General features: G+C 35.2%; 1 protein-coding gene across 4 annotated transcripts; it reads left to right on the top strand.

Moving 5' to 3' along the window:
- The first annotated feature begins 520 nt into the window (after positions 1-520).
- Positions 521-26,303, top strand: LOC109032362 (uncharacterized). Of its 4 annotated transcripts, XM_072298349.1 has the most exons (13): positions 521-831; positions 2,342-2,478; positions 3,237-3,520; positions 4,546-4,828; positions 6,108-6,170; positions 7,047-7,276; positions 7,913-7,999; positions 9,601-9,639; positions 12,742-12,832; positions 16,775-16,859; positions 23,835-23,948; positions 24,420-24,545; positions 25,117-26,303. In XM_072298349.1, the coding sequence occupies exons 2-9, from the start codon at positions 2,357-2,359 to the stop codon at positions 12,807-12,809; spliced, it is 1,176 nt and encodes a 391-aa protein (XP_072154450.1). In that variant the 5' UTR covers positions 521-831; positions 2,342-2,356; the 3' UTR covers positions 12,810-12,832; positions 16,775-16,859; positions 23,835-23,948; positions 24,420-24,545; positions 25,117-26,303. The 4 variants fall into 4 exon arrangements, with proteins under 4 accessions (XP_072154450.1, XP_018899993.1, XP_018899995.1 ...); XM_019044450.2 differs by lacking the exon at positions 12,742-12,832 and having other exon boundaries at positions 523-831; XM_019044448.2 differs by lacking the exons at positions 23,835-23,948; positions 24,420-24,545; positions 25,117-26,303 and adding an exon at positions 20,171-21,023.

The raw sequence follows: 26,303 nt of genomic DNA, 5'->3' as shown, positions 1-26,303 counted from the left end.
TGATAGCTGAAGAGGTCCGATTTTATTTTCGTGTAGAACAGGGATTGGATCTTTACTCCATCCTCGGATCAAAACAATTATCGTTCTTAGTCTTTTCTCCTGGCCCTCTTCTGTCTCGGAGAAATACATGTTTCATTGAAGCTTTTTCTTCCCTCGTCCACGCACGGATTTTCATATTTGGGGGGGTGAGGGCCAGCATCACAGGGTAGCGGACGGAGGGGGGGGGGGGGGTTACAGCCCCCCCCCCCCCCCCCCAAGCCGCCACTGCCTTCCTCAAGGAAGCAACGCCCCCGATAATTGCCTTCACAAATAATGATTTTAGACCCCTGTACTGTATAAAATTGGAGGTAAAAAATAGATATGGTGAGTTGAAAAAGGTAAAAAAGAAAAGAGAAGAGATCTGAATCAGGTTCGTATTTCCATTTTTGCAGAAGTTTGACAACTCCTTAAAATGTAGAACGCGGTGTTGCCATTACGTTGCGTGTTGCGTGCGCAGTTACGCATTTCCGGAAGTATGTACATTTTTTTATCTTTAGGCAATATTGCGATGTGTGTCATTTGAATTTGCACAAGTTTTTACTATCCCGACTGTTCGTAGAGTGGTAAAATCTGCGGTTTTCACCCAATAATTGTCAATTATCACATTGCGTAGTTACCCGGCACCTCTATTTTGATTGGAAACCCAGACCGGGGTCGGCCATCTTGGACAAGCCGACAAGGGCTCATCAAGAAAGCTCATGCACCGTAGTTTGTGAAGCCGCTAACAACTTGCCGGCCCTATAATCTGTATCTCACCGGAATTCCATCATAAATTTATCTGCAATCTTCTTTGTAAGTAATCTATGCGTTATTTTGTATGGTTCCATCATTTTAAGTGAACCTCCAACTCCTAAGCCTCTATCTCCGTCGTCAATGGTAGCCCGGATGCCCGGTGCTTGGACCCTTGTCATTTATCCAACATCATCCTCTGCCCTCGACAACTATCCCATTTAATTGTTACAGCCCGTAATTTACGAGTTTCTACTCATGTTACGCGAATTCAAAGCACTCCGCTTTCCGTTAATTCTCCCGAGATGCTGCTGTATGTTCGCTGTCGCAAGCTCATATCAGACATTTCGCAGTTCCGCCTGCTTCCACTTTCTTTGACCACTTTTCACTTGTGATACTCTCTTCCGACTTCACGAGCCCCTCAATTTTGGTGGACTCCCTCCTCTTATTTATGTAATTTGGAGAGCACATCGTCCCATCTGATCTGTTATCTTGTCTTGAAGTGGCACCTCCGGTAGGAAGCTTCGATCACTTCAGTGAATCCTGTATTACGTACCCTGTGAAATCTATCAGTTACTTTTCATGACCTTCATCGTGAATGACTATCAGTGTGGTTCAGGAAATGCGGAAGTACCTGAGCTCTCAGGTAGCTGTGAAATTCTCTAGTTGTCATGGTAATATGCCACTTAGTTTGTTGACAAATCTCTAGTAAGTACAATCTCCGATTGCGTACTGACTTCCTTCAAGCAATGATTTCACTGGTTGGTAAGAATTTTGAAAAATGCATTGACGAAAACGCTGAAAGTGTAAGTTTATACTTGAGAGGTTTAATCGCCTTTTTGCAAAACCCTCATCGTAAATCCAATGCTGTAATTCCAGTCAGAGCAATACAGGCATCGATCTATCGTGTAGCTATGTTTCATCAATTTTCCTATGGTTGAGTGGCATTATTCTTCAGTAATATATTGAGAAGTGTACCTATCATTCACCTCAACTTATCCTCTACCGAAAAGCTATTTTGACCTCGCTGAAACAGTGTTGGGCAGCATTACTGTTGCAGGTTATTTTTCCTGACATTATCTTTTATCCAAGTGTTACATCAGCAGCCTTAAGCCTACAGTAGTGACTTATGGTCTTCCACTTTGAAAGTTCTAAATTTTATCTCCCCTATTAGATGATTATTCTAATCAGACCAAGTTAGTAGTTTTCGAAAATTGTGTAAATGTCAACGAATAGACTGTATTTCATCATATATCATAGAAATCTCAATTTCATATGTTTTTAATAATGCTCTGCCTAATTGCCCTATTTCTTGTCATGTTGCTCTGAAAATAAAGAAATTTGTCTTTATGTCCAGTGCAAAATTTTCGTGTAGCACAGATTTGCTGCCTTTGAATCTTTTCGCACTTATCTTTCCTCAAAGTCTTCTCTTTACTCTAGTCAGTTGAATTCTGCTGTTGTGGAATTGCTTTGCCATCCCTGTTTTTTCCTTCTCAGTTCTTTCAAAAAATTGGAAGCATCTTAATTATTGTGTGTTCAGTGATTTACTTTAATACCGTGTTTCTGTTTCTAGTAACTTGACAATCAAATGGAAAACCGTGGTCGAGGTATGAGAGGCAGAGGTGGCCCCCCAGGCAGGGGTGGCCCTCTTGGCAGAGGACGTGGTGGTGGACCCTTTCCCATTGGCGGTATTGAAGGAAGAGGAGGCCGGTAAGTTTGATGCTGAAGTTTCCTTGTTTTCAATCTATCTTTTTAACTAGCTTCTTATCAGTTTTTAGATCTGATTAATTTTGCTGACTTGAAGCTCCTCTGTTTTTTGTATCTCAAGAGAAAAGCGTTCCTTTGCTAGAACTGGTGGTAATGAAAGGATGAACAAAAGTCTGATGAATCTGAATGCATCAATCATCAGTTGGCCCATTTGTTGGCACATAGATTTTTGTCGAATGAACCCATTTTTTCATGTGACACTAACCATTCTTTTTTATCCTCAGTTCTATATTTATTTCCAGGCTCACAAGTTAATTAATTGATAATTTATAGTCCAAATTCGATATTACAATTTGAGAACACAGCTAATCACAGCTGCAAGACAACATAATACAACTTAAACATAAAACTTAATAAAATTACATAAGTATTCATGAAGGCTTATAAAATGCCTCGGTTTTCAATAATAACTTTACAGAATTTTTAAGGACTGATAGATTTTCGATTGCCTTAAGATGTATTTTAATTGTATTTCGTCTAAAATTTGATGATCCATGCTACCATTGATTTTCAATTACTGAGCAGTTAAAAAATTCCCCCAAGTATACTAAGTAGCTTTTGTCTTAATTTTGGCATTTCTTCTGCATAGCCTCTTAAAAAAGTCAGAACCTGTAATTGTGTTGTCGAAAGTATGTAAGTGTCTAGCAGTGCTGAATTATTCCTTAAACTGAAGTTCTTAAACCTGAACATTAATTTTCCAGTGGAGGTGGACCGATGCGTGGTGGCCCCAACATGATGCGACCACCCCCTCCACGAGGTGGACTACCTCCTCGAGGTATGCAAAGAGGAATGGGACCTGGTGGAATGCAACGAGGAATGGGTGGTGGTCATCCCAGAGGTGGACCTGGTGGGGACAGAGGAGGCTTCTCAGGCGGGCCACCTGGTGGTGACCGAGGAGGCTTCCAGCCAAGAGGCCGAGGTGGACCGATGAGAGGTCGCGGTGACTTTGGAATGCGAGGTGATGCCCGCGGTGGTGGCTTCAAAGGTTTGTCTCTATGATTATTTTTCCCGACGAATTAATTAGCTGCTGCTTAATGTAAGATGACCATGAAGAAAAAAAAATTATCCTGCGTCGAAGAAGAGTTTTGGAATTTCACAACTACAAGGAATCAATCAAGAAAGGATTATATCTTACAATATCTCAAATGTTTGGAACAACTTATCAATGGCCAAATATGGAAACCCTAGCATCTAAATTGCAAAGAGACTTAAGCCATACCGGTACTTTAAACTTTATACAGGATATCCTGCAAACAGAGTAGTAAAATCAAGGAAGTTTTCAAGAAATTATGTTGACTGGTTTTCTAAAGAAAATTATAATATGACTGGAAGTCTGCAGTGTTGTTAATGGAGATAAGAGGTTTTGTCTCTTGATCATCGATTTTCAAAGGGTGTTCCTTGTAATCTTGTGAAATTATGTAACTCCAGTTCAATGTTGGATGGTGACTGTATGATTTGCAAGATCTTGTTTCATCAAAGTTCATTTTTTTCATATGCCTGTGTAGACAACAGTTACTTACAGATTTTGCATTAGTACGTGAAGAAATTGAGCTCATCTGAAATGGGATCCAACAGCAGTCCTTGCAATGCTTACAATAGATGGAAGACACAAACCTGAGTGTGTATTTTGCATTCTTTTTACATGGGAGTAATATACCATTACCTGTGGGACCTTAATTCACCAATAATGAAGTATCTGTAGGGAGAACTACAGCATGGTATGTGCCACTGCTGTCTCCATTATTAATTCAGTTGCATTTCTCAGTGACCACTCTTTCAACATGCTCTAGTTGCCTGGCAGACAAATAGGTATAGAAATGTAGCTTTCAATTTGTTACTTATTTTTCGTCATAAACTCTCACAACACATTTAGATTCCATAACTGTTTACATTGTTACACTCCTATAACCTTTTTTTTAGTCCTTCCCTGTTATTTAATTTATGAACAGCCTCATATTTATTCTAATTCGTGTTCTTAATTAATTATCAACTTCTTTGATTGTTATGAAGGTCGTGGAGGCCGAGGTGGCCCTGATGGCCCTCGTGGTGGCATGGGCGGAGGTCGTGGCGGCATGATGCCTCCAGGACCTGGCCCCATGATGGGAGGACCCCGAGGAGGTGGAATGGGTGGCGGCGGTGGCGGCTATGCTGCTCCTTCAGGCCCACCAGGACGGCCAGGTGGCAACATCAAGCGTGGTGCTCCACTTAATGATGGACCTGCAAAACGAGGTCGCTATGACAGTGGAATGATGGGTTCGTCTAATGGTTACAGTGCACCTGCTCCGGCTCCTTCGTAAGTTTAATTAAAATTTAAATTTTTCACTAATCTTGATAGATTGGTGATGATTAGTGGTGATAGTGGAATTATTGGATAGTGGTGACAATTGCAGAAATCTCTGTCAGTAGCAAAATTTCATTGATGCCGAAAAAATTGCATTGGGTTAAGGCCTGAGACAGTATTAACTGAGAATGACTGTATAAGCACCGGTACAGGCAGAAATAAAACAGATTGGGAATGGTTCATAATGCACAAAGTGAGTGGATAACTGTCCCCCTATTTCATTATCCATGCATGGCGAAGGAGGTATACGTCTGTTACGTCATGATTTGCAGTTGCTCTCTTATCTATGTGTACTCCAGCGGAAGTTATTTGTAACTAAAGCGGTTCTTTTTTTTCAATTCCTGAATTGTGCACTAAATATACTGAAAAAAAGGAGGAAGTACAAATTTTCATCGGTTGGAAATTATTATTTTACTTAAGAATCAGCAGTGCTTAGTTGTTTTTATATTGTGTTCATTGTCCATCTAATATTTGTGTATTGTCATTATTTGTATCCAAATGCGGATAAAGAATCATTTGAAACTTATAAAAAAGTATAATGAAAATACAGAAGTGATTTTCAAGTTAAATCAGAAAATAAAAGAAAAAAAGTTGGTGGTCCAAGTTATTTTGCATACTCAAAATTTAAATTACCCAAAGTAAAACATTATTAAGCCTTTTTTCTTGTCCTTGGAGTCATTTTATATGCTTAGATAAATTCGAACTTAATGTGAAAAAGTGACGTAATTCACTACTCAATCTGAACCAAAGAAAGCAGGCTTGCATTGCTCTAAAATACTTGTATTTGGACCGAGTTTAACAGAAAGGAACCAAGCCACATCAGCCATTGCCAAGTTTAACTGGGCAATTAAATTTTTTACGAGAGAACGTTTGTTTGGATTTCTTTGAAAATTGTAAGGAATTTGCTTCGTACCATGGAGAATTTTCACTGAAATTTTCATGAAAATCCGCACAACTGTTTTCATGTAAAAAATTAAATAGCCCGATTAAATTTGGCAATGGCTGATGTTGCTTGGTTTCTTTCTGTTTAACGCGGTCCATTTTGCCCAATTTGTAAAATAATTTGGAATGATCCTTGCATGTCTGTGTGCCAAATGTGCAAAATTCCCTTTGTATTCTACCTAGGAGCGCATAGCATTCAGCTGTACCAACTGAGTTTCTCTGTTTCGATTTTTTTTATTTTCTTAGAACTGTGTTTGATAATACATAGTATTTCATTGAATTATTACAGACAATACTCTGGCTATGAATCGGCTCCAGTTGCTGACCCCTACAACAGTCCAGCTCCTTATGGGTAAGTTCACATTTTTCAAAAGGTCAAAAAACCATTTTACGCCCCCAACAACCCAGCCATGTATTTATGCCTTCTAGTTAAAAATCCTCCTATTTTGGTGCGATCTTTTTTCTGCGCACATATAATCTGTTATTGTCTGGGACCAAAATGCTGTCTAGCAAAGTTACAAATGTGCAAAAGGTAAGATAAAAGTAATGAAAAAAGGTAGCAAAGCAAAGAATTTTCGGCTAAGTCCGATATAAGTAAAGCTGAAGTTTGGAAGTAGCAAAGAATTTTAAGGATGAAGAACCAGTAGACACTGTGCAACAGCCTTTGTACCTCCGACAGCCTTCTGCCCCTGCTTTTATTTTGATAGCACTCTCAAACAGTTCTTGATTAAATGCCTCTGCTATTGAATTGTCCAAATTGTTTCATCGTAAGAGAAATATGTTGTATTTTCTACAGTACAGAATACCTTGGATTACTAGAACTTATGTGGCAGCCAGCTGTGTCAGGTGACGAGAATGATGTCATCATGACATCATCATGGCAAACTCATTTTAATACTTAGTGGTCATAAAATTTGATGAAGTAAACTCAAATTGTCTATAAAATGCTGCCTAAAATATTGTGAATAAAATCTACAATGAGTTCAAAAGAACATATTTTCATACCCATTTTTTATAATATTCTATTTTCCTTCGTTTCTGGCCCAAGAGCCCTTGGAGTCTTCACAAAGGGTATGTTCTGCCTGTGGAGCAGAAATATGAAAAAAAGGTGGAAGAAAAATTATTCAATATAATCCAAGGATCCGTGTAATGTTATCAAAGGATCTCGAATGAATTCAAGACACTGCTCTTGTGACGGTGATTTTATCACTTTTCCTCCTTTTTTCAGAGGTTCTGGCAACTCCTACCAATCTAATTACGGAAGCAGTTCTTACGGAGGCTCAGCATCATACAGTCAAAATTCAGGATACAGTCAGTCAGGTTACAATTCAGGTTATGAGTCAGTGCCCACAGGATACGAATCTGCGCCGATCTCTGGCGGTGATTCCAGGTATCAGTCACATCAAGGAGGTGCTGCCCCTGTTGATCCTTACGCACAGTCAAGCTACAGTAAATCATGTAAGATCTAAGTATTTTCTTCCAGAAATCAGCTCTTCATTCTTTCTATTGAATTAGTTAAGCCACCTTTTATTTTGCTCATTTCATTTAGGAGCACTGAAAGCCGCAAGGAGTTCACATAATTGTTATTTTAATTCAATTATTAATAGCATTTAATTATACCTGTTTATGATTTTGCTAATTGTCAAGTTTTTTTCATTGCAATCTTATTTTACGTTTGAAAACACTTGTTTCTGCGGAATTGGCGAAAACTCTCGTTAATACTCAAATTCTGAAGAAGGGATTGATTTTGTGTACTTGGAATCTTTGAGAAGTGAAAAACTTTTTTTGAAAAATTATGAGCCAAGTAAAAAACTGGCCTTTCTTATCTGTAATCTTTTGTACGCAAAGCATAGAAAAATCCGGCATGATGTATCAAAAAACTGCCCGTTGCTTGCTGTGTTGATGGTACTTTTGCCACAGCACAATTCTTTTGTATTTGTTCATCTATTCATTTTTAATCATTAGTCGTCCTTCTGCCAAAAAATTGATTTGCTTGTATAAATTGAAGTCGCTATTGAATATAACTTGACTTGATTGAGAAAGATCTGTTTTTATTATAAGTTGTCATTAATTTCACTGTTGTTGTTGTTTCAGCTGATGTATATGGAGGATATAGCAGCGCGTCATCAGGTTACAATTATGATGATAGAGGTTATTCGGCTCCAGCTGCAACTGGATACGGTTCGTACATCCAATATTTCTTTAAATCCCATATCCATCCCATGTAGTATCTATATCGAGATATTTGTATATGTCGCAGGCAAATAGTGAAATCAGGCATTGTATCAAATGCCCAGGCAGATAGTTAAATTTTGACGGTCTATGATATTTTGCGAATTTATGGCGAGGAGCTCGCGAGTTTTCAATATTTTTTGGAAAAATAACTCATCAAACCTACGCACTCTTCATGCCTCTTCCTCATTATTTGCCTCTCATATTTCTAAATGATGAAATTCTAACATTTCTGTATTTTAGAACATGCTGAAAATTTCTAGATAAGTGTCTGTGCGGGAGCTAAAAATGGTTTAAAATACTTTTGTGCGATGCAAATTCTTACTAAGAATTTTTTCTTACAGGAGAAATGAATTGTTTTGCCAACAATTAGGAAAAGAAGCAGAATTTCATTCCAAGTTTGAATATTTGACTATTTGCCTAGGCATTTGACAAAATGCCTAATTTCACTGTTTGCCTGCGACATATATCTTGTTCCAGGCCCCAATGACAGCACCACTCCAAAGCACTCTTGCTGCATTACGCAGCATTTAGGAGCACAGGGCAGTGACCACTTCTTGCATTTATTCCGCGGTTAAATGTCGTAGCATTAAAAGTAGCAAGGTTGCCATAACTTTGCAGCTATTTTAAAAATTTTCACAATAGTGCATTGTGGCATTGTAAATCCTTGTTTCCTTGTATTTCCACTGTGGTGAGACCTGTCGTTCTATCCTTTTCACCAGCTTTCTGTCTTTGACTTGATCAGTAATTCAAGTTCTACTTAAACTCTTTGACTGATTTCCATGAATTTTGACTTCATTGTACTAGTATCTCACTGACTTTATCCACGCATCAAATTTCAGAAATGTGATAGCTCCGAGTACTCCCGTGAATACAACTACTGTAACTACCTCCTCAAAATAATGACTAATGAGGCAAAGCTCCTTTACAGCAATAAATGAATTGTCAGGTCTTGTCGAAATTTTGATTTCATAATTTTTTCTGAGTTAAAAGCTTTTATTTGTGACTCAAAACATTGTTGTTGTTCGTTTTCGTTTTTTTTTTTTTTTTTTTTTTTTTTAGTTTTTTTATTGTAGCTTTTTTAAGAGAATATGAAATTGTGTCTTACATAATTTCTCACCCTAAGGCTTGACTTTGAATGTGTGTTATCAGATTGATATACAGCGACTTAGAACTAAATTTTGTCCCCCCCCCCCCCCTCCCCTCTTTATTTTGTAAGTTTATCATACCCATGATGTTTTTCTATTGAGGAAGTTAGGTGGCCAAAATATCGCCTCTTTGACTTAGCACTCTCTTTTTGGAAGGAAGCATTTTCTCATGTTCGAGAGCTGAACAAATCTTTAAGATCAGCCTTTCTGTAAAAACTTCAGAATATGTTATGACCTGCTGCTTAAAACCTACTTCCTGTTTATTGCTTAAATCCATAAAGTATTCAGTTTCCTGATTTTCCACACTCCTGAACTTCAGGTGTTCTTAATTCATTTCCTTCCTCGAAGATTTTTTGCTGTATCATAAAAGATTTATGCCCAATTTTTATATTTTGTTCATAGAATCCTCCTCGTACCCGTCCAATGGTTCATCGTCTTACGGTGAGTGAAAGTATTAATATTATTCAAAAATTTATCTTAAGATGACTTAACTTAATTTTTGATATGATGCTAACTCCAACTGCTTTAGAATTCTAGCAGAAATTCAGTTCTAACTAACATTTTTTCCATTGTTTTCAAATTCAAATGTTTTACTACCATCGCCCCCATAAACCAAAAGTATTGGATTTTTTTAGGTGCTTAGTTGATTTTATAAACATTTTAAAGTTTTCTTGTTTTTGTATTTTAGCTCTATTTGCAAATGAATGAAAGATCAAATTCGTATAATTTGATAGGATTTTTTAGTGACTTCTCTCAGTCTAAAAAAAAACCATAAAATAATTACATCTGAGCTTTGTTTTATTTAATGCCCTCTGAAATTAATGTATACTCCTCTCTTTGATTTAAATCTCTCTTTCGTTGTGTAAATTTTATGAGTATGAATTGTAAATATATATATTTAGGGATGAAATTTTCTTTGAATATTACAATACGATGGCTTAAATGCAGAGCTTGGTATCCCCGTTTGAGGCATTGCAGACTGCCTGTTACTCTTATTTTCTTCAGAAAACGTTAATGTAATTTATTAGGATTTTGATTTTTCTTCTCTGCTAATAGATATTCTGTATGAATCACAAGCTATGAATTTTTCTCGTTTCTCCTAAAAAAAAAGTAGGAGCAGAAATTTTGAAACACCGCAATAGAAATACCTGGTTTTGCATTTTGGCTATCAATTTGCTGCTATCATTACTATTGACTATTTGGATTTGCCAAGGAAATAATTGTCTGATCTTTCAACAAGATTTTCAATCAGTAGGGAAGAATTTGATCTCAGATTTTCAGAAAAATGTCTAAAGCTCATTTTTGTAAATACGGGTGGGAAAGGTCTACGGAAGAGGTAAAAAAATTAGGTGAGTTTTTCTAAAGTTCTGATTAAGTCTCTGACCCAGTAAATAAGCATACGAACTGTCATTCTGTGTATTAAACCTGAAGTGAAAGAGATCAGTCAAGTCATCTCTAGTGACAAACGGGGACATTTTCAAGGACTTTCTTGAGAAATCAGAAAGTGTATCTTTTTTTTTTAGTAATGAAGGTGATACAAGGGAAACTCTTTAAATTTTTTAGTAGAATATGAGTATCGCAATAATCATGGTATGTTTTCAACAGTTCTGTTAAAAGAAGTCAACAATGGATGTAACTGACTCTTAATTTAATTATAGTCTTAAAGCTTAAACTAAAAACCAACTAAAAATATATAACAAATTATTTTGGCCGAGGAATGATTTGACATGAATCTTATTCTTTCTTTGCTAAAGCTATTGTAGAAGGTAATATCCCCCTATAAAAATGTATCTTAGAATGTGAATGTGAACGAATCTACTGGAAAAGTGAGGTTAGGCCTAATAGGTAATGAGAAAACTACCCATATCTTCTGCCTCTGAACTTGTGAAATTTTGAGGGATCGGAAGTCGTGTGGGAGCCTCCATACGGTGTAGACTACTTATACACTAGTAGGCCCTTAAAAGCACAAGTGAAAATTAAAAATTTGACCTTTTTATGGAAACAAATCCTCCAATTTATTCACAATATTGGCGTCCTTAATTTTAATGAAATCGGCAAGGTCAAGCGTACCTTTGTGTGTGTAATATATATAGTCAGATCAGATTCCAGAAGGCCTCTTTCTCCATGTGTGTTAGCTTTTACCAAATTGGCTGTAATCTGTAATTTCCTTATCCAAGAAACTTCTATCAAACAAGGAATCAACACATCAACTGATCGCATTGTACCAATCTTAAAGGTTTTGGTTATTGTTTCAACATTTTCATTTGTATTTTAAGGTCCAGATTAGCACTGTGAAATCAGATGCTTAGTTAAAAGGATTAGAAAATTGTCTTTGTAGCAGGGCCCAAGTCATAATTTTCAAAATGTATTTAAAGCTCCAAGTACAAGGTGTTATTTTCCATCATAGTTCTCTTTTAAAGTTTAACTTTGAAGTTCATTTGATCCTTTCAGAAACTCAAAGGTTTAGGGATTGGGAAAGCCCAGCTGTATCAGGGTTCGAGGAATGCCTGAATGTTTCAAACAAGTATTAGAATCTATCAAAACTAACATAGTAAAATGAGACTCTTCCTTTCTTATCATCGACATCTGCTCAGGCATTTAAATCCTATATTAAACTAAAACTAGTAAGATCCCTTTTGTTGTTCTTGGTTTCATGCAGGTTATGAGGCTTGTTCTCAATGATGTTACCTCAGATGTCAATTTATCCCCTGATATAGATTAAGGAAAAGATGAAAATTAACTTTGAACCTTTCAATGTTCTCTACGATTTGATTCTGTTCATTATCATTCTGAGAAAATTGTCGGACAGATTTGAAATATCAGTCGCTCAGTTACCGTTACGGCTCTTCAGTTGTAATAATAATAATAATAAAATTTTATCATTAATTTGTCAGTACAAATTGAAACTAAGTTATATTTCCTATGGATACTAGGTACGTAAAAAATTTAACTTTGATAAACAATGAAGTACACTTGTAATTGATCAGTTGAAATCATTTTATGTGTAATAGAGTTTTCCAAACAAAATTATGAGCAGGCACCAGCACACATAATGATTGAGTACTAATGTATGCGGTCAAAAGGTTTTCAAACAAAATTAAGACAGACAAGATTTTATCTCCTCCCCTTATACTAGTCTTTAATTCGTTCAATACATTCTTTAAAGCAATCTAGTCTTTGATTTTTCTGTTTTTTTAAGAATTGTTGTGAAGGCCTTAAAAGATTAGCATATCTTTTCAAACCCTCTTTTTTCATTTTTATCAATTTTGTGAAAAAATCTGAAACTAGTCAATTATCGGAAGGAAATTGTCATCTTCTTTCTTGTCAAAGTTTCACTAACGTAATTCTCCTTACATAAGTCTTCATGCAAATCCATAAAAACCAAGACTCAAAGAGATTCATACAAAACTTTGTAACTAATCTGAGCTTATGAATTTTTTTACTAATTTTGAGATTTTCATGCCTAAACTACTGGAAAGATCACCCTGGACTTTAAAAAGAGATATTATTTCGTTAACAAAAAATATTGTAATGTTGTAACAGATCGAAGGAGTCACAGCAAACCAGTAACTAGACATAATATTCAAATATGCTTAGAGAACTCCCATTGATTGTGTTGAATTTACTTGTCAAAGTAAGTCTACGTTGTAATCTAGCCAATTTTTTACTCATTTGTTTTTTACCTTTTTCTTTCTCTATGCTGCCAATCCTCTTTTCCAACTGTAACTGACTCTGTAGTAGATGGGTGCCCACAAAAAATTATTTCTAATTTCATCTGAACAGGAAACTTTCCACAAGTAGGCTGTAACTAGGCCTTCTTTTTACTACTCACTCTATTTGATATAAGATTCTTTTTCCGAATATTGGAAATGATGCTAAGAATCATTTCCCTCCAACTCTCTACAAACTTAATTAAGTGTGTACTTGCCGTCATGGACTGATAAATTAGCCTCATCACTAGATGTAGTCAATGATAATTAAAATTAAACATGTAAATTATATTTTATCATTTGCTCAGGAAAGAGAAGACACATGTTTTTCATCTCTCTTAGAATCGCACTAAGTCTCATAGAAATTGTATTCTTTTAACCATGTTCATTAATGATAACTTCCTAAAATCAGATTATTTTGCTGTCAGTTTTTTTTTTCAAAAAAATACAGTGTACCTCTTAATTCAAACATTTTCAGTATGTTGAGTGTAGGCTCAACTATCAAGACAGTTTCCATTCTGGTGATGGATTCCAAATAATCTTTACCACAGGGAAAAATTCGAAATTAAGTTTGACAGCTGAGACCCTTCACAGGAACAAAGACCTCAGTGTTCGAATCCTTGGAGTTGAAAAATGTCACTAATCGTAGGAATATTGTGGTATTAAAAATGTCAAACTAAACCGTGAAAATGGTGGTTAGAATTTAGTAGATCAAATAATCGTTTTGAGAAGAACATTTTTCGAGCGTTAATCCTCCATGATGGGTGCACAAAAAAATTATGGAGAAACTTTATCCCCGCTGATAATGCTTAATTGAACTGACTTCCTCACAAATTATTTTTTAGGATCCTCGAGAGAAAGATCCATTGAAAACTCCAATTCAGGTTTACCAACCAATTTCGACTTTAATCAGTCTGTTTTAAAATTGAGCTATGTGCACCAAAGTTCCTTTTCCCGCGGACAGTTTTAACTCGTGTTCTACAAAGAAAGGATTGGCAGCTGAACAGAATGTAATTTGATCTTGCTTTCTTTCTTTCTTATTTACCTTCTTTATTTGTTAATTGAAATCTTTAGCTGATTATTAACTCAATTCTGCTTCAAATTAAGTATGTCGTCATTAGTTTCTAATTCTAATAGCCTCCATTTCCTGGAAGACTCAAATCTTGAAAGACCCACATTTCTTAGTCTACATCAGCATGAGCTGTACTTAATCTAAAATTCTTTTGTGTTCTTAATGAATGACACCGAAGGATTTCATTTTCATGATCTTGGTGAAATAAGTCGAAATCTGTTGACTTGCCTTCAAATTGCTGATTTGACTAAATTTGTCTTCATTGTAATATTATTCGGGCTCATTGTTCCACTATCCGTAATGAAAAAATGATTTTATTTTTAGTAGAGACTCTTCGCAAAAATTTACATCTTCAGATTCGGGAATTTGTAATTTTGATGTGTGCCAGTGCCCAAAGAGATCATTTTAAAATACCTTGATTCGAGCAAGTAATTTGAATGAAGCAAACCTGCTTTCATGTTGGGACGAATGATTCTGTTACAAGTTGGTTGCTTTTCAATACTTTCAATAGGTCAAGATCTTGGGAGGTTGTTTGAAACAAATTATTCTCCCTTATTACCAAGAAATGTAAGCTGGAGGCAGTATTCCTAAGTCTTTTCTTTGTCGTGTGAGAATAATAGAAATTTATTCAATGAGGAACATTATTTAGCTCTTCTGACGCACGAGAACAAATGTCCTTTCAATGAAACTGAGCAATTGGATTAGTTGTATTGATTTTGCATTATCCAGAGCAAATGAAGCTCTGTAACTATAAAATATTGTCAACGTACCTACATCTCTTTGTTTAACTTGCTTGAAGAACCATATGAAACTCAAAAGTTGGAAAAGTTAATTATAAAATGGAAGCTAGACTAGTTTTAATGAAAGGATCTCTATCTATTAAAAGCGCTGGAGTTAACTAATCTCTTAAGTTTAATACCAATTTCTTCCAGTTGAAAAGATTTAAATACAAAATTGAAAGCAAATGAACGTTTCAGAAAGTCTCTCTAATCAGTGCTATGTGAGAAGAAAAATATTTTATGATCGCAAAATTGAAAGTATACTTCATGCAAGTCTTTTCTTGACTTGGAGTTTCAGTATCTATAATTGAAAAATGAATGGTAATCTCTGTGCGTTCTACTCCAGAAAATTGGCAACCACAGTTGTATGTATCTCCCAAATGTAACGTGAAATTTTCGTATCTCCATTCCATTTCTGACCTTCAATGTTTTTTCCAAAGGATTTTGATTAGCTTTTTCTCCCCTCAAACGATTTTTTTAATTTTTTAGTAAACTCTGGTTTCTTCACAAAAATTTACTTGTAACCCTACAAAAATTCTTTGCATATTGCATTCCCATTCAACTATCAGAGATCTTAGATGCGCAAGTCTCCAATTTTTTTTTCAGGGATTGCTTGAATGTATGTACTTGAAAGTATCAATTATTTGTCCTAAAACTGAAAACAACACTTCCTCAGGAGTTAGCCCTGACTGTGCTGCACCTCTGTCGTTCCCTTTTCTCCCGCTGTTAAGTATTACAGCTTACGGAGTTCGGCAGCAATAGTTAACCTTTCCTAGTTTATCTTACTATTTAGCTCCTACTTATCTCTCTAGTGTACATGAATAGATTACTCCTCATGAGAAGAATCCATGGAAACCTTAAGTCTCGTATGGAATGCCGTTATTAGTTGCATTGAAGGCTGTCGGTAAATTCAGTGATGAATCAGTTTGTTTGATGTTTGTCCATATGTGTACGATGTTGCTAGAATTGAAAAATTTTTAGGTTCAACCATATTTTTTTCTTATTAACTGTAGCTCACTTATATTGCACATTTGGATAGGTGTCCAAATACATATACATATGAAGTTGCCATTACCATTTGTCTTGCAACAGAGGTGCTGAAAACTCTATTTTTTCCCACCTCACTCCTGCTCAACAATTTTCTATGTATTTTTCCATCAATTTCAAATGAGATCAATCCCCCTCCCATGTAGGGGTGTTGTAACAAATTAAGGATACGCCATGAGAAGGCTGCTCTTGTCAGAAATGAGTAGCTGTATCGAAACTAAGTCGAGTCAAAGCATTTTTGTCCCGTGTGTCTCTGTCTTTTGGATCTGCTTCGCCCATGAAACTGGTTAAAATGACAATAGCTCATTTCTTCCAGCATTGAAGTTGATATTGTTACTACTATTAATGGAACCGATTCCATACCATATGAAAAATGGATGAGACATCCCTACTCCCATTGATGGGGGAGGGAGGGGGCGCGATTCTTCTTCATAATATTTTATTATTGTCTGCAAATCTAATCCTTCACATTAGCTGGATCAATTAGAAAGAGATGAGACTTGTTACATGTATCTCGTAAAAATTTCCAACATTAAAAACTTTAAGCTCATCTGCAATATCAGGGCTTTTTCTCCTTTTTCTCTTGCCAAACTTGGGAGTAAGAGTGAGCAGTGCTCTGCACTGCTTTGCTGAAAGAGGTGAAGGGGGGTGTCCTTCTTTTTTTACCCAATCAGCCCATTGACACTTTAGCTCAAAACTAAAATGAGAGAGCTGAGCATGCAAGTCACATTTTCACAAAAGAGAAGGAAAACTCCTTGATGTTCTAAACTTTAAAAAGCTTGTTGGTGGATTTCTGGCCGACTCTGTTTGATTGCTGAAATGTAGATAAAAAATCTGAATTCAATTTTGTGAAATGCTTAAAATTTAATTCATTTTCACAGGCTTACCATATTTCATTTGTGCTTCATGTAACATTGATAGCTGACCACCAACTCATTTTTGATGATTTATTCCTCCCTTTTTTACAGAATACTCTGATGGATATGGTTATCTGTAAATACCCAATTTGCACATTACAAGAAAATGGAGTGAAAGCAGGATGCTCCTTTAACTGTAAGTTTTCGTTTATCTCTTCATCTATTTTTACTTCTTGTTCAAGCAACGCTCAGGTTTTTTTCTCTTGCTGAAAATTTTGAAGGGACTTAAATTTCCCCTCCCCTTGTATCTCTGGTTTGCCGTTGCCTACGAGAATGGAGAGGCCGTAACTAGTCAGTTTTGTGACGTCACGTTAGTAGATATTTACCGAAAACAACAAGCATCTCCGGGTCATCGGTGCATCGATGAGTGAAGCAGTTGCTGCGTGGACCAATCAGAGTGGCCCTCGATTGGCCGAAGTTGGGCGAGATCCGCCGAAGTTGGGCGAGCGGCCCGTTTGAATCTGAGTGGAGTAACGATTTTCGGTATTACGCTTTCATTTCCTCGATTTTTAGACAATGTCACAAATGGGTTAGTTGGTTTTCTCAAGTGAAATTTCATCCACTTTCGAAAAGATTCTTATGAAATTTTGCGTCAAATCAACCCTGATAAAGATAACGGCGAGAAATCATCGTGCGGCAAGCGTTCTCCCATATGAACGCGCGTTAAACCGCGGCCGAGTTTCATCTACTAGTGTGACGTCACAGAATCGTAGTTACGGCCTCTCCATTCTCGTAGGCAACGGTAGGACTTACTCCGGACTTGCTGCTTAAATTAATAATGGATTTTTCTTTAAAACAATCCATCATAACTAATGGATCCCATTACCCACATCAAATACTGCTTATTGCAGAGATGCACTAGTCTAATTGGGGGGGGGGGGGGGAGGGTAATTTTTTTTCAATTTTGTGACATTTATCTCATTCACCATTCTATTTTTCACTCATTTATTAAGTATTTTTTTTTTAAATCATGCTTTTTCATCAATACTTTGGAATGCCTTGGAAGGAATAAGCCATTCTGAAGGAATAATTCTTGTGAAGTCATGGGCGTACACTATCATTTTTTTTTAATTATGTGGGCTTTGACCTCTTTTTAATCCTATAATCTACTTTTCCATTTTATAAAAACTTCAAACCTATCAACACATTCTTGACGAATAAAGTAAATTGCCCAGCAATGCAGCATTAGAATTATTCTGTCAAAACCTCAATGGTTGTCTGTGAGCATAACCTTGAATTCATGATGCAATCAACTGTGAAATATGTATTCAGATCATGGAGGTCATTTATTTTCTTTTCTTTTCTGCACTCATAGTAAGAAAATAGGCAGGACAGCTAAGAAGCGAAATTTCAGTTAAGAAGTATGTCTTTAGACATAGATAAATGCCATGGACTTATCAAAGATCACAAAAATTAATTGGAATAAAAATTTGGTGTAACAACAAACAAGTTGATTGAACATCCATATGTTGTGGATGAGAACTCTCTGGAATAACATCTCTCTAGCATTAATCAATTTATCCTCTGAGGAATGTTAGAGTTCCCCCGATCTTGAGAGATTATTAAACTAAACTGATAGTTGGGAGGGTGTGTAACCACTCAGCTGTGCTGTAGTATGTTAGAGATCAGTCGGCTTGTTCAATTGTGTATCTGCTGGTCCCTACTGAACGAATCTTCTTAATTCTTTGGCTATGGGCCTTCAATGAACTTCATGTTAAAGTCTTTAAATTTCATCAAAATTTACGGAGAGCCAATGATCCACCTCTGGTGTTACAAGGTTTTTTTTTTCTCTGAAGTAGGCAAACAGTTATCTTCCCACGTTTTTATTTAATAGGTAAATTCGTTCTTAAGAAGTCTTGACATGGCCTATTGATTTTCTTATAATTAGGCAAGCGGCAACCACGCAGTTTGAATGACAAATGATCATTCAGTTCTGATTAGTGCCTTGACTAATCTAGCCATTTTGATCAAATATTAGAAAAGAGTCAGAAGATCTTAAATTTGTCCCTCCGAACTTGGTAGACACTAGATTCAGTTAATGTGTCAATAGCACACCAATTTTGATGGTGCTTTATGAATATGTTAATTCAGAGTGATTCGACTGATCATGCACATGCGTCTGCAAAGGAGAATGCATTTTTCCCCCAAATGGAATAACTATTTATGGAGGTTAATAAACTTTTTATAATTTGAAGAAGTGATCGACTCTAATTTAGTGCTTATTCTTGGATGACTATTTTGGCTGGTAGAACAATATGAAACGACGATTATGAGATCTGATCCCTATAAATACCTGAAGCATTAATCCTCAGCTTGACAAGGCAGACTTTCAAATCGAAAGTTAAACTCAAATTTTGCTTTATGTAACTGCAGGTAGCTGGTTTTTGAACTAAGTTTAGGGCAAAGCTATGAACGAAATTGAGTCTAGAATATTGGCAAATTAAAGAAATTGAGTGGCTCCTATGAATTAATTGGAATTTTTTCAAGGGCACCTAATTTTTAAAATAAATAGCAATTGAAAGAAATTTAAGGGGAAACCTTGATTGATAAAATTCTGCCTTCAAGTTTGGTGAATTTAGGTTGTTACCTGTATTATAGCCTTGTAAATGTGGCTCACATACCAAATGATAAAATGAAAGAAAAATGGATGAAATTAATTATTTTGAAAGCCGAAATTACCTTGCAAAGTATTGCGAAGTCACTGATGGCCAAAGAAAAATGAATGGGGTCATTTATTGAAACAGCGCCACAAATGCACAAACAACAGTTCATAGTATCAGGAGAAAACGACCCTTTGAACTCATTGCTCACAGCCTGGAGCAGCAATAATGTATCTAGCTCGTCTCAATAAATTGTTGTGCTCTAGCTGGTCAAAGAAGCACTGCTGAAAAGAAAGGACATGTTGCTCTAAAGATAACCAGGAATATCACACAAGATATTTCTCAACTTTTTCCACCTGCACCGAACAATATTACCCACTGATGTTTTTCTAAAGAGTACTCACGTCGGTTTTCTCTGAATACTCAGTATTTAATTTGCTATTGAAGAATAATTATTCTTGTTTAAGAAAATAAAGTAAAAAATAATTTCACAGTAGAGTTTACAGGCACTACCCCCGTTTGAATTAAAAAAAAAAAAATTAATTTAAAACTTAAGTTCATTCTATACTGAAAAAGTTATTTTAAATATATTTTTCGAAAGAATATCCAGTAATGGTGTGTTGCTGAAACTTCAGCTTTTCATGTAAGAGCACGAACTTGCCTTGATTCTTGAATGGTGAGTAGGTATGAAAATTGCTCTCTCTTATTATGAGCTGAATTGCCAGAGTGCAGTCACAAGGTCTCGTTATTTCGTTACTCTGTAATTTTTAAGCATAATATTAACTTGAACTCAATCGATGATAGAGGTCGATCAGCTAACTAAAGATGTGTTGTGTTATTTATACAGAATGTTACAGATGGGTGGATTTATTGTGAAGTCTTGACGAATAATGGAATTTCAAGTTAACATCAATATCTGGCAGGCATATGTTAAAGATAATCTCTAGATTATTACGCTCCTCAAAGATATTCCTCACTCTCCTCTAAAGTTAAATTTTTATCAACTGCAGATCTCCTATTAGATGTAACAAATTTTCCATTTTTTCAATTTGAGACACGAATTTTTAGGAAATGCTCTGAATTCAGTATAATTTTTCCTGCTTAGTTAAGATACATTTCAATGTCTATTTGTACATATGATGAATTAGTTTTTTACTATTTTTTTTTTAAATTATCATTTTTATTCTTTTCCCTCTGGTTAATGGTTCGTAATAGTAACATAGGTTTCCAAATCATAGCTGAGCAACAGCTAACCTATTAGTGCACATGCATTTCTCTTAAGTTTCTGACAATTTTGGTTTACCTCGGTCAAGTTGACATGATCATTAGTTGAATTTGTAGCAGCAATTGCTTTACATAAATAACAGTGCATACTTTCTTTGGCTCTGAACGAAGGTACAGACTTTTTTTTTAAAAAGAAGAAAAAAAAGAAATCAATGGTGCAGAGTAGAAACCAAATATAATACTGTCATATTTTACCTCAAGGATGAAGAATTAGAGTGGAGATCAAATACATAGAAATTTTCTCGTGCTTTTTAATTCATCATCGGTCTGAAAGTTTCTATGTCAGAGCATCCTCTAAGACATTTCTAGTTAGTTATATATTTATGTGATGCATTTTTTATTTATCTATCATTCTAAAGTCAGCCACATGCAATTTTATGAAGATGAACAATAAAGATGAATAGATGTAACCTAAATTGAAGTTTTTCATTTTTTTTTATCACCTCGCTTACTAGCCCAAAGTCACCTTTGCCAAAGGCCAGCCTTTGAGTAGCTCTGTCATCAAAGTTAAGTCAAATTATTGTGATCAGATTTAATATTGAACTTCAACTAGGTTCATCATATGGATTTTATTGATGCTTGGAAGTAAATACTACCTACTTTTCAGCATAACTGTAAGAATTGAGCAGAGTCATTATTCAAGGCAGTGGCCAAAAAGTGACGCTTCAAATGGTACAGCAGTGTTTCAGCATGTCAGAATAAAAAGTTGTTTTCGTCCCCCCATCATTAACTTCGGAAAGAGCAATCTTTTCTTTGACAAAGCTTATAATGATGTATGTCTTTTCTGTCACCTTGCATACAGTTAGTCTCATGCTGCTAAGCTAGAAGAAGGCCTCAGTCATCAAAATTTATGTTATTGATACTCGTATGAACAGAGTTAAAAAATACATCCTCAAAGCTTAGAATTTCAAATGAGAGAGTATCAATCTTACAAACAGAATGTAAAAGTAAGCTCAAATTTTTTAATAACAATATTTTTCTCAACTCCAAGAAGTCGAGTTAATAATAGGCTGATCATAAGAACCATTTACACAAGGCAATCTTCAGGATAAATCGCAAGGGCAGCAACATTCATGTTTGATAATTTTTAAGGAAGTCAAAATCAACCTTACTAGGTCTATTCTTGGGCCCTGGAGCAATCAACTCGTTTGTGATAATATGTAAGAAAGTGAAATTCAACAACATTAAGGCTGTTCTTGAGTCCTATGGAAAACTGTGCTAAACTGAATTTGAAAGCAACAGTTTTACCTTGAAAGATCCTGCCTCATCTGATCAAGTGCATTTACAATTTTGGGAAATAATGGAAAAAGCAAGAAAATTGCATGTGTCAGTAACAGTCAGTAGGTAGGTACCAATATTCTGTATTATTTTATCATGATGTGTATATTAAGTATTTCATCAAATGATGAGACAGCGAGTATGTCCAGTTCACTATTATTTTGTCAGCATTGTCTGCACTTCGATTATTTTCCGAACTATCTTGTGCATTTTTCTCTGAAGACCTAGAAAATTCTCCACCAACAAACCAACTAACACAAGATGGTAAATAATACCTAGGTTGATGTTTCCAATGAAGATTTCATATTAATTTACTCAGTCATTTTGAAGTCAGTGTCACCGGTGATTATTCTCAACAAATTTAATGTCCCCTAATGTTTGATGGTGTGGCACCTATGTCTATTGATCAACCTCAACGATATCATATGGGTGTTGGTTAATCAGTATACAATCAACACAGCTGGTTAATCAATACAGTTTGATGAAATTTTTTGTTTAGTAAGAGAGTTTCTAAATCTTACAAAATTTAAACTCATATAATTAATAATTAATTCTCAATTGAGTACTCCAATTTTGATTTTAATAATTTTTGTTTGACTTTTCCATCTGTACCCTTGCATTGAAACTCAATCGGTGAAGAATTTGGCTATCTGACAGCAGATAACCTAGCACAGCCATTTATTGATTCTTGAAAAGAATCCTGTCTCAAAATCTGTGTGCAATTTGAAAACTGAATTACTGCCCCAACTATCAAGAACTAAGAAATTTCAAAATTCTCTTGGTTCATGTACGAAAATAAGTTTCCATATTTTTCTCTCCATCTTGCTTGAATTATGCCTTACAGACGAATTTACCAACTTTCGACCAGACAGAATGCAGACATGGCCAGTCATATGTAATGATAGAACCCATAGAGAATTCGCAGATGTCTGAAATTTTGTGAATTTCATCTTGAAAATGATACTCCTAGGAAAAATAAGTACGAGAATATTCTTGGTTTCTCAATTGAACAATTATTTGACAAAACACGGCAAAATAACCTAATTTGCTAAGATACATGTGTTTATAGAAAATGCCGCCAGATGACGTCATAAGACGGCTCATTTTCTCACTTCTAAATTTATTTTTCTCATATTTCCCATGTAAGAAAAGAATTATGAAAAATTCTGCGAACTCAGCTCATTAAGCACTCTCAGATGAAGCAATAAAATGTTTGTGTGCAAATTCTCCATTCCAATCTAACAACAATAATCTTGGAAGAAAAGTTGCCTTCTTTAAGTGATAAATTTCTTAATTATGAATCTAATCATGAATTTTAAATAACAACATGTCCAAAATATCCTAGGTAGGCATTACTTCAACACTTCTTGACAAGAATGGGGATCAGTATTTTTATATTTACTAACATACCGGAAGCATTATGTTAAATCTTTGATCAACAATATTAATATCCTGCCTCATACTCCAAATTTCAGCCCTATAACTTGTATTCATTCAATAAAATACAACAGCAGTATTTGGCTTCTCCGTGCGTGTCATTTTTCATACTGCTTGTCATAGCACTCAAGGCCGCTCAGTTGTATTTGTCAGTTAAACTGTTTCTCAAATTGTTTACATGTGCCCTAAGAATCGACATGTTCTCTAATGACGATGAGATGCCATTTGTATTTAGTTTTTTAACCTCTTGTGTTAAGAATGATATTAACAGATTAGTGAGGTCCTCTGTAAATGGCAATCCACCCCTTCAGTCTTTCCCAAAAAAGATAGTACACCAGATTTAGTTTCAAAAAGTACTTAATACTGTGACTGTTTTGACAAATTTTTATTATCCTTGAAAAGAAAAGGATGAAAAAAAAAAAAAAAAAAATTTAGAATTTTCTTTCAGTCTTTCAGCCTCTTAATGAAGTTATATGTTCATTTTTTTTCTAATTTACTTGTTGGTATTTCAGGAAACCTTGATGAAAGATGATGCGATGATTGCATAGTAGAGCAGTAATTGTCCATCAGCAGGTAATGGGCCAAGACTCTGTCGGATGGATCATGCTAGCAAATTTACTAAATCTGTAAGTACAAAATAATCCTGATTATATTTTATTGATTTTCTCTAATTAAATAGATCAGAATAATTCCTACCAATCTAATGCTGAAACACCACGAAATTAAATGTATTTCCTTTTTATCATTAATTATACATCAGTCAAAATATCTATGCTCTGTAATTAAAGGAAAAGTGTGTCATGGCCGTCAACAGTCATGTGCCTGCCATTTTTTAATCTTGAGGGAACAAGCTGACTTTGTGCACATGCTTATTGAAAAACCTCACTGCTTCATGAAACTCGTGTTTTGTGGCAAGACTTGTTCATATCTACCATTTTGAACCAAAAGTGATCCCTCCTTTAAATTGACTGACGCCTTTCCAATTTTGCTACTTTTTGTTCCATTGGTATCCTCTGAACTTAAGTCTGTAATTTCCAATATGCATTTTTTGCTGCTATATTAATTTTGCTTTAATTTTTTTTTTTTTTTTTTTCAAGTTTGTGCGAAGTACCCCATTTTTACAAAGATCTGGCTCACCTCTAAATTACCTCTGGTAAGCAATCGATCGGAAACCAATCACACTTCGAAGCACCTTCTGGAGGCTTGTAGTTGAAGATCATCAGGTATGCAAAATATTAAAAGTAAATAAATGAACGTAGAAATAGGTAATTCAATTCTTTATGAAAGCTGAGTTTAATGATTCGACAGTCAGCCTTTGTGGACTTTTTAAGAAACTGATGTAAATAGAGACCTCAAACACCTCCAATGAACCTCAAGGAGAGTGATAAATGGTAGAAAAATTAAGATAGCAAAAGTTATGAGATGAAATGACTCGTCAGTTCTTTACTCTGCTCCTCTTTCATTTTTATTAGGAAAATTAGTTGTTCTTTTAATAATAGAAACGTAAACCATTTTCTAAAAAAAACCTTTCTCTTAATTTACCTGCCCTTTTAGCAGTTTCAGTAGATGTCTGAGCAAATAGTGTCTACCTGATTTGAAGTCATTGCAGATGAGATTAGTAATTCTTTCCACTAAATTTTGTCAAAGCTCTAAATTGTTTTGATGATTTGAATTAGGAATGATGGCTGTGATCAAATCATGTCCTCAGCTTGACTCAGGTGAACTATGCGCTCATTTTGAACACTTGACAATTAGATTTTTTGGTTGATAAACTTCACCTCTTTCTTGTTTCAGGAGGAAAAATAAGAAGGATGATCGCTGGTTTTGAGCAGAACAGCTCTCAAGAGTTTAGTTTAGAATAGGTAAGAAACCTCATTATATCAATGATTGAAGGATATAAAGAATGGAAAGAAACCCAGGTAAAGTCATGCGAAATTCAGTTACTCCCTTAACTGACTTGTATTATTTTCCTGTATTCTCTCAATTTTCATAAATTTAAATTCTGTTTTTTGTGACCTTTTTATTTTTAATGAAAATTGATACCCTTGATCGTTTCAAATATTGCGAAGCATGCATGAAGGATGACCCAAATTTTGATCCCAAACATTTTTCTTACTACCGAGTGAATTGTGAGCTGCAACATCTATTCATTCCTAATAACGGTGAGTTTAGAGTTGCGGGAACATCAATGTATTGATGCATTTGCAAGGAATTTGAATGACAGGGTACCAGTATACACCCTGCATGAGCAGGTATAATTTTTGTTGCTAACTTTCAGTCAAATCTGATATCTCTCGAATGAGTTTCCACTGATATTTTGCTAGAATATGTTTTACAAAATTTACTTATCATCTATGGGAGGCGTGAGGATGATTTAAAAATTTGTCAAACCTTTTTTTAATAGATCACCTTTAAGTTGTGTGTCATGTTTATTATGGTAAATGATCAGATTTAAAATGATAAAGTCCATCTTTCTTTTTCTGGTTACCCTGTGCTACTCTGCAGATAAAGTTGATCTTGCCTCAAGCTGAAACGTTCAACTTACCTTCAGTAAGTGACATGTGTGAAAATGGATTATATTAATTCATTATCAATTATTTTAATTAATGAGGTATACTGGAGTATTATCTACCTTTTTATTGTAGGCATGCCAAACATTTTTTGGTGCATTACGTTTTGTGCACTAATTTTTATTTTTCTTTGATCTAACCAGTTTTTAAGTTCCTAGTCTTCATGATGTCACAAAATTATGGTGCTGTATTAAAGACTTTCCTTAAAAGTGTACAGTATTTTAAGTTGTAGCCTCTTAGAACTTAATTTTTCAATGAAGGAATAAATATTTCCAAGTTTTCGATGAAAATCGCTTTATCATCGTGAACTTAACTGCAAAGACTTTTTTCCTTACAGTCCATACATAAAATCTTGTTTTAAGTTTTTCATCTGTGTCTATAAATAAACTGTTGTTTTAAGTTTTTTCGCAA

The sequence above is a fragment of the Bemisia tabaci genome, chromosome 3 (genome assembly GCF_918797505.1).
Source record: "Bemisia tabaci chromosome 3, PGI_BMITA_v3".
NCBI lineage: Eukaryota > Metazoa > Arthropoda > Insecta > Hemiptera > Aleyrodidae > Bemisia > Bemisia tabaci.
The sequence above is the reverse complement of the archived record's forward strand: the minus strand, read 5'-3'. Positions and strand labels throughout refer to the sequence as shown.

Excerpts from the sequence above, each read along its gene's own strand:
- LOC109032362 (XM_072298349.1), top strand. The coding sequence starts at position 2,357 with ATGGAAAACCGTGGTCGAGGTATGAGAGGCAGAGGTGGCCCCCCAGGC. Across the intron at positions 4,829-6,107 it reads GCACCTGCTCCGGCTCCTTC|ACAATACTCTGGCTATGAAT; the intron begins GTAAGTTTAATT and ends GAATTATTACAG. Across the intron at positions 9,640-12,741 it reads CAATGGTTCATCGTCTTACG|ATCGAAGGAGTCACAGCAAA; the intron begins GTGAGTGAAAGT and ends ATGTTGTAACAG.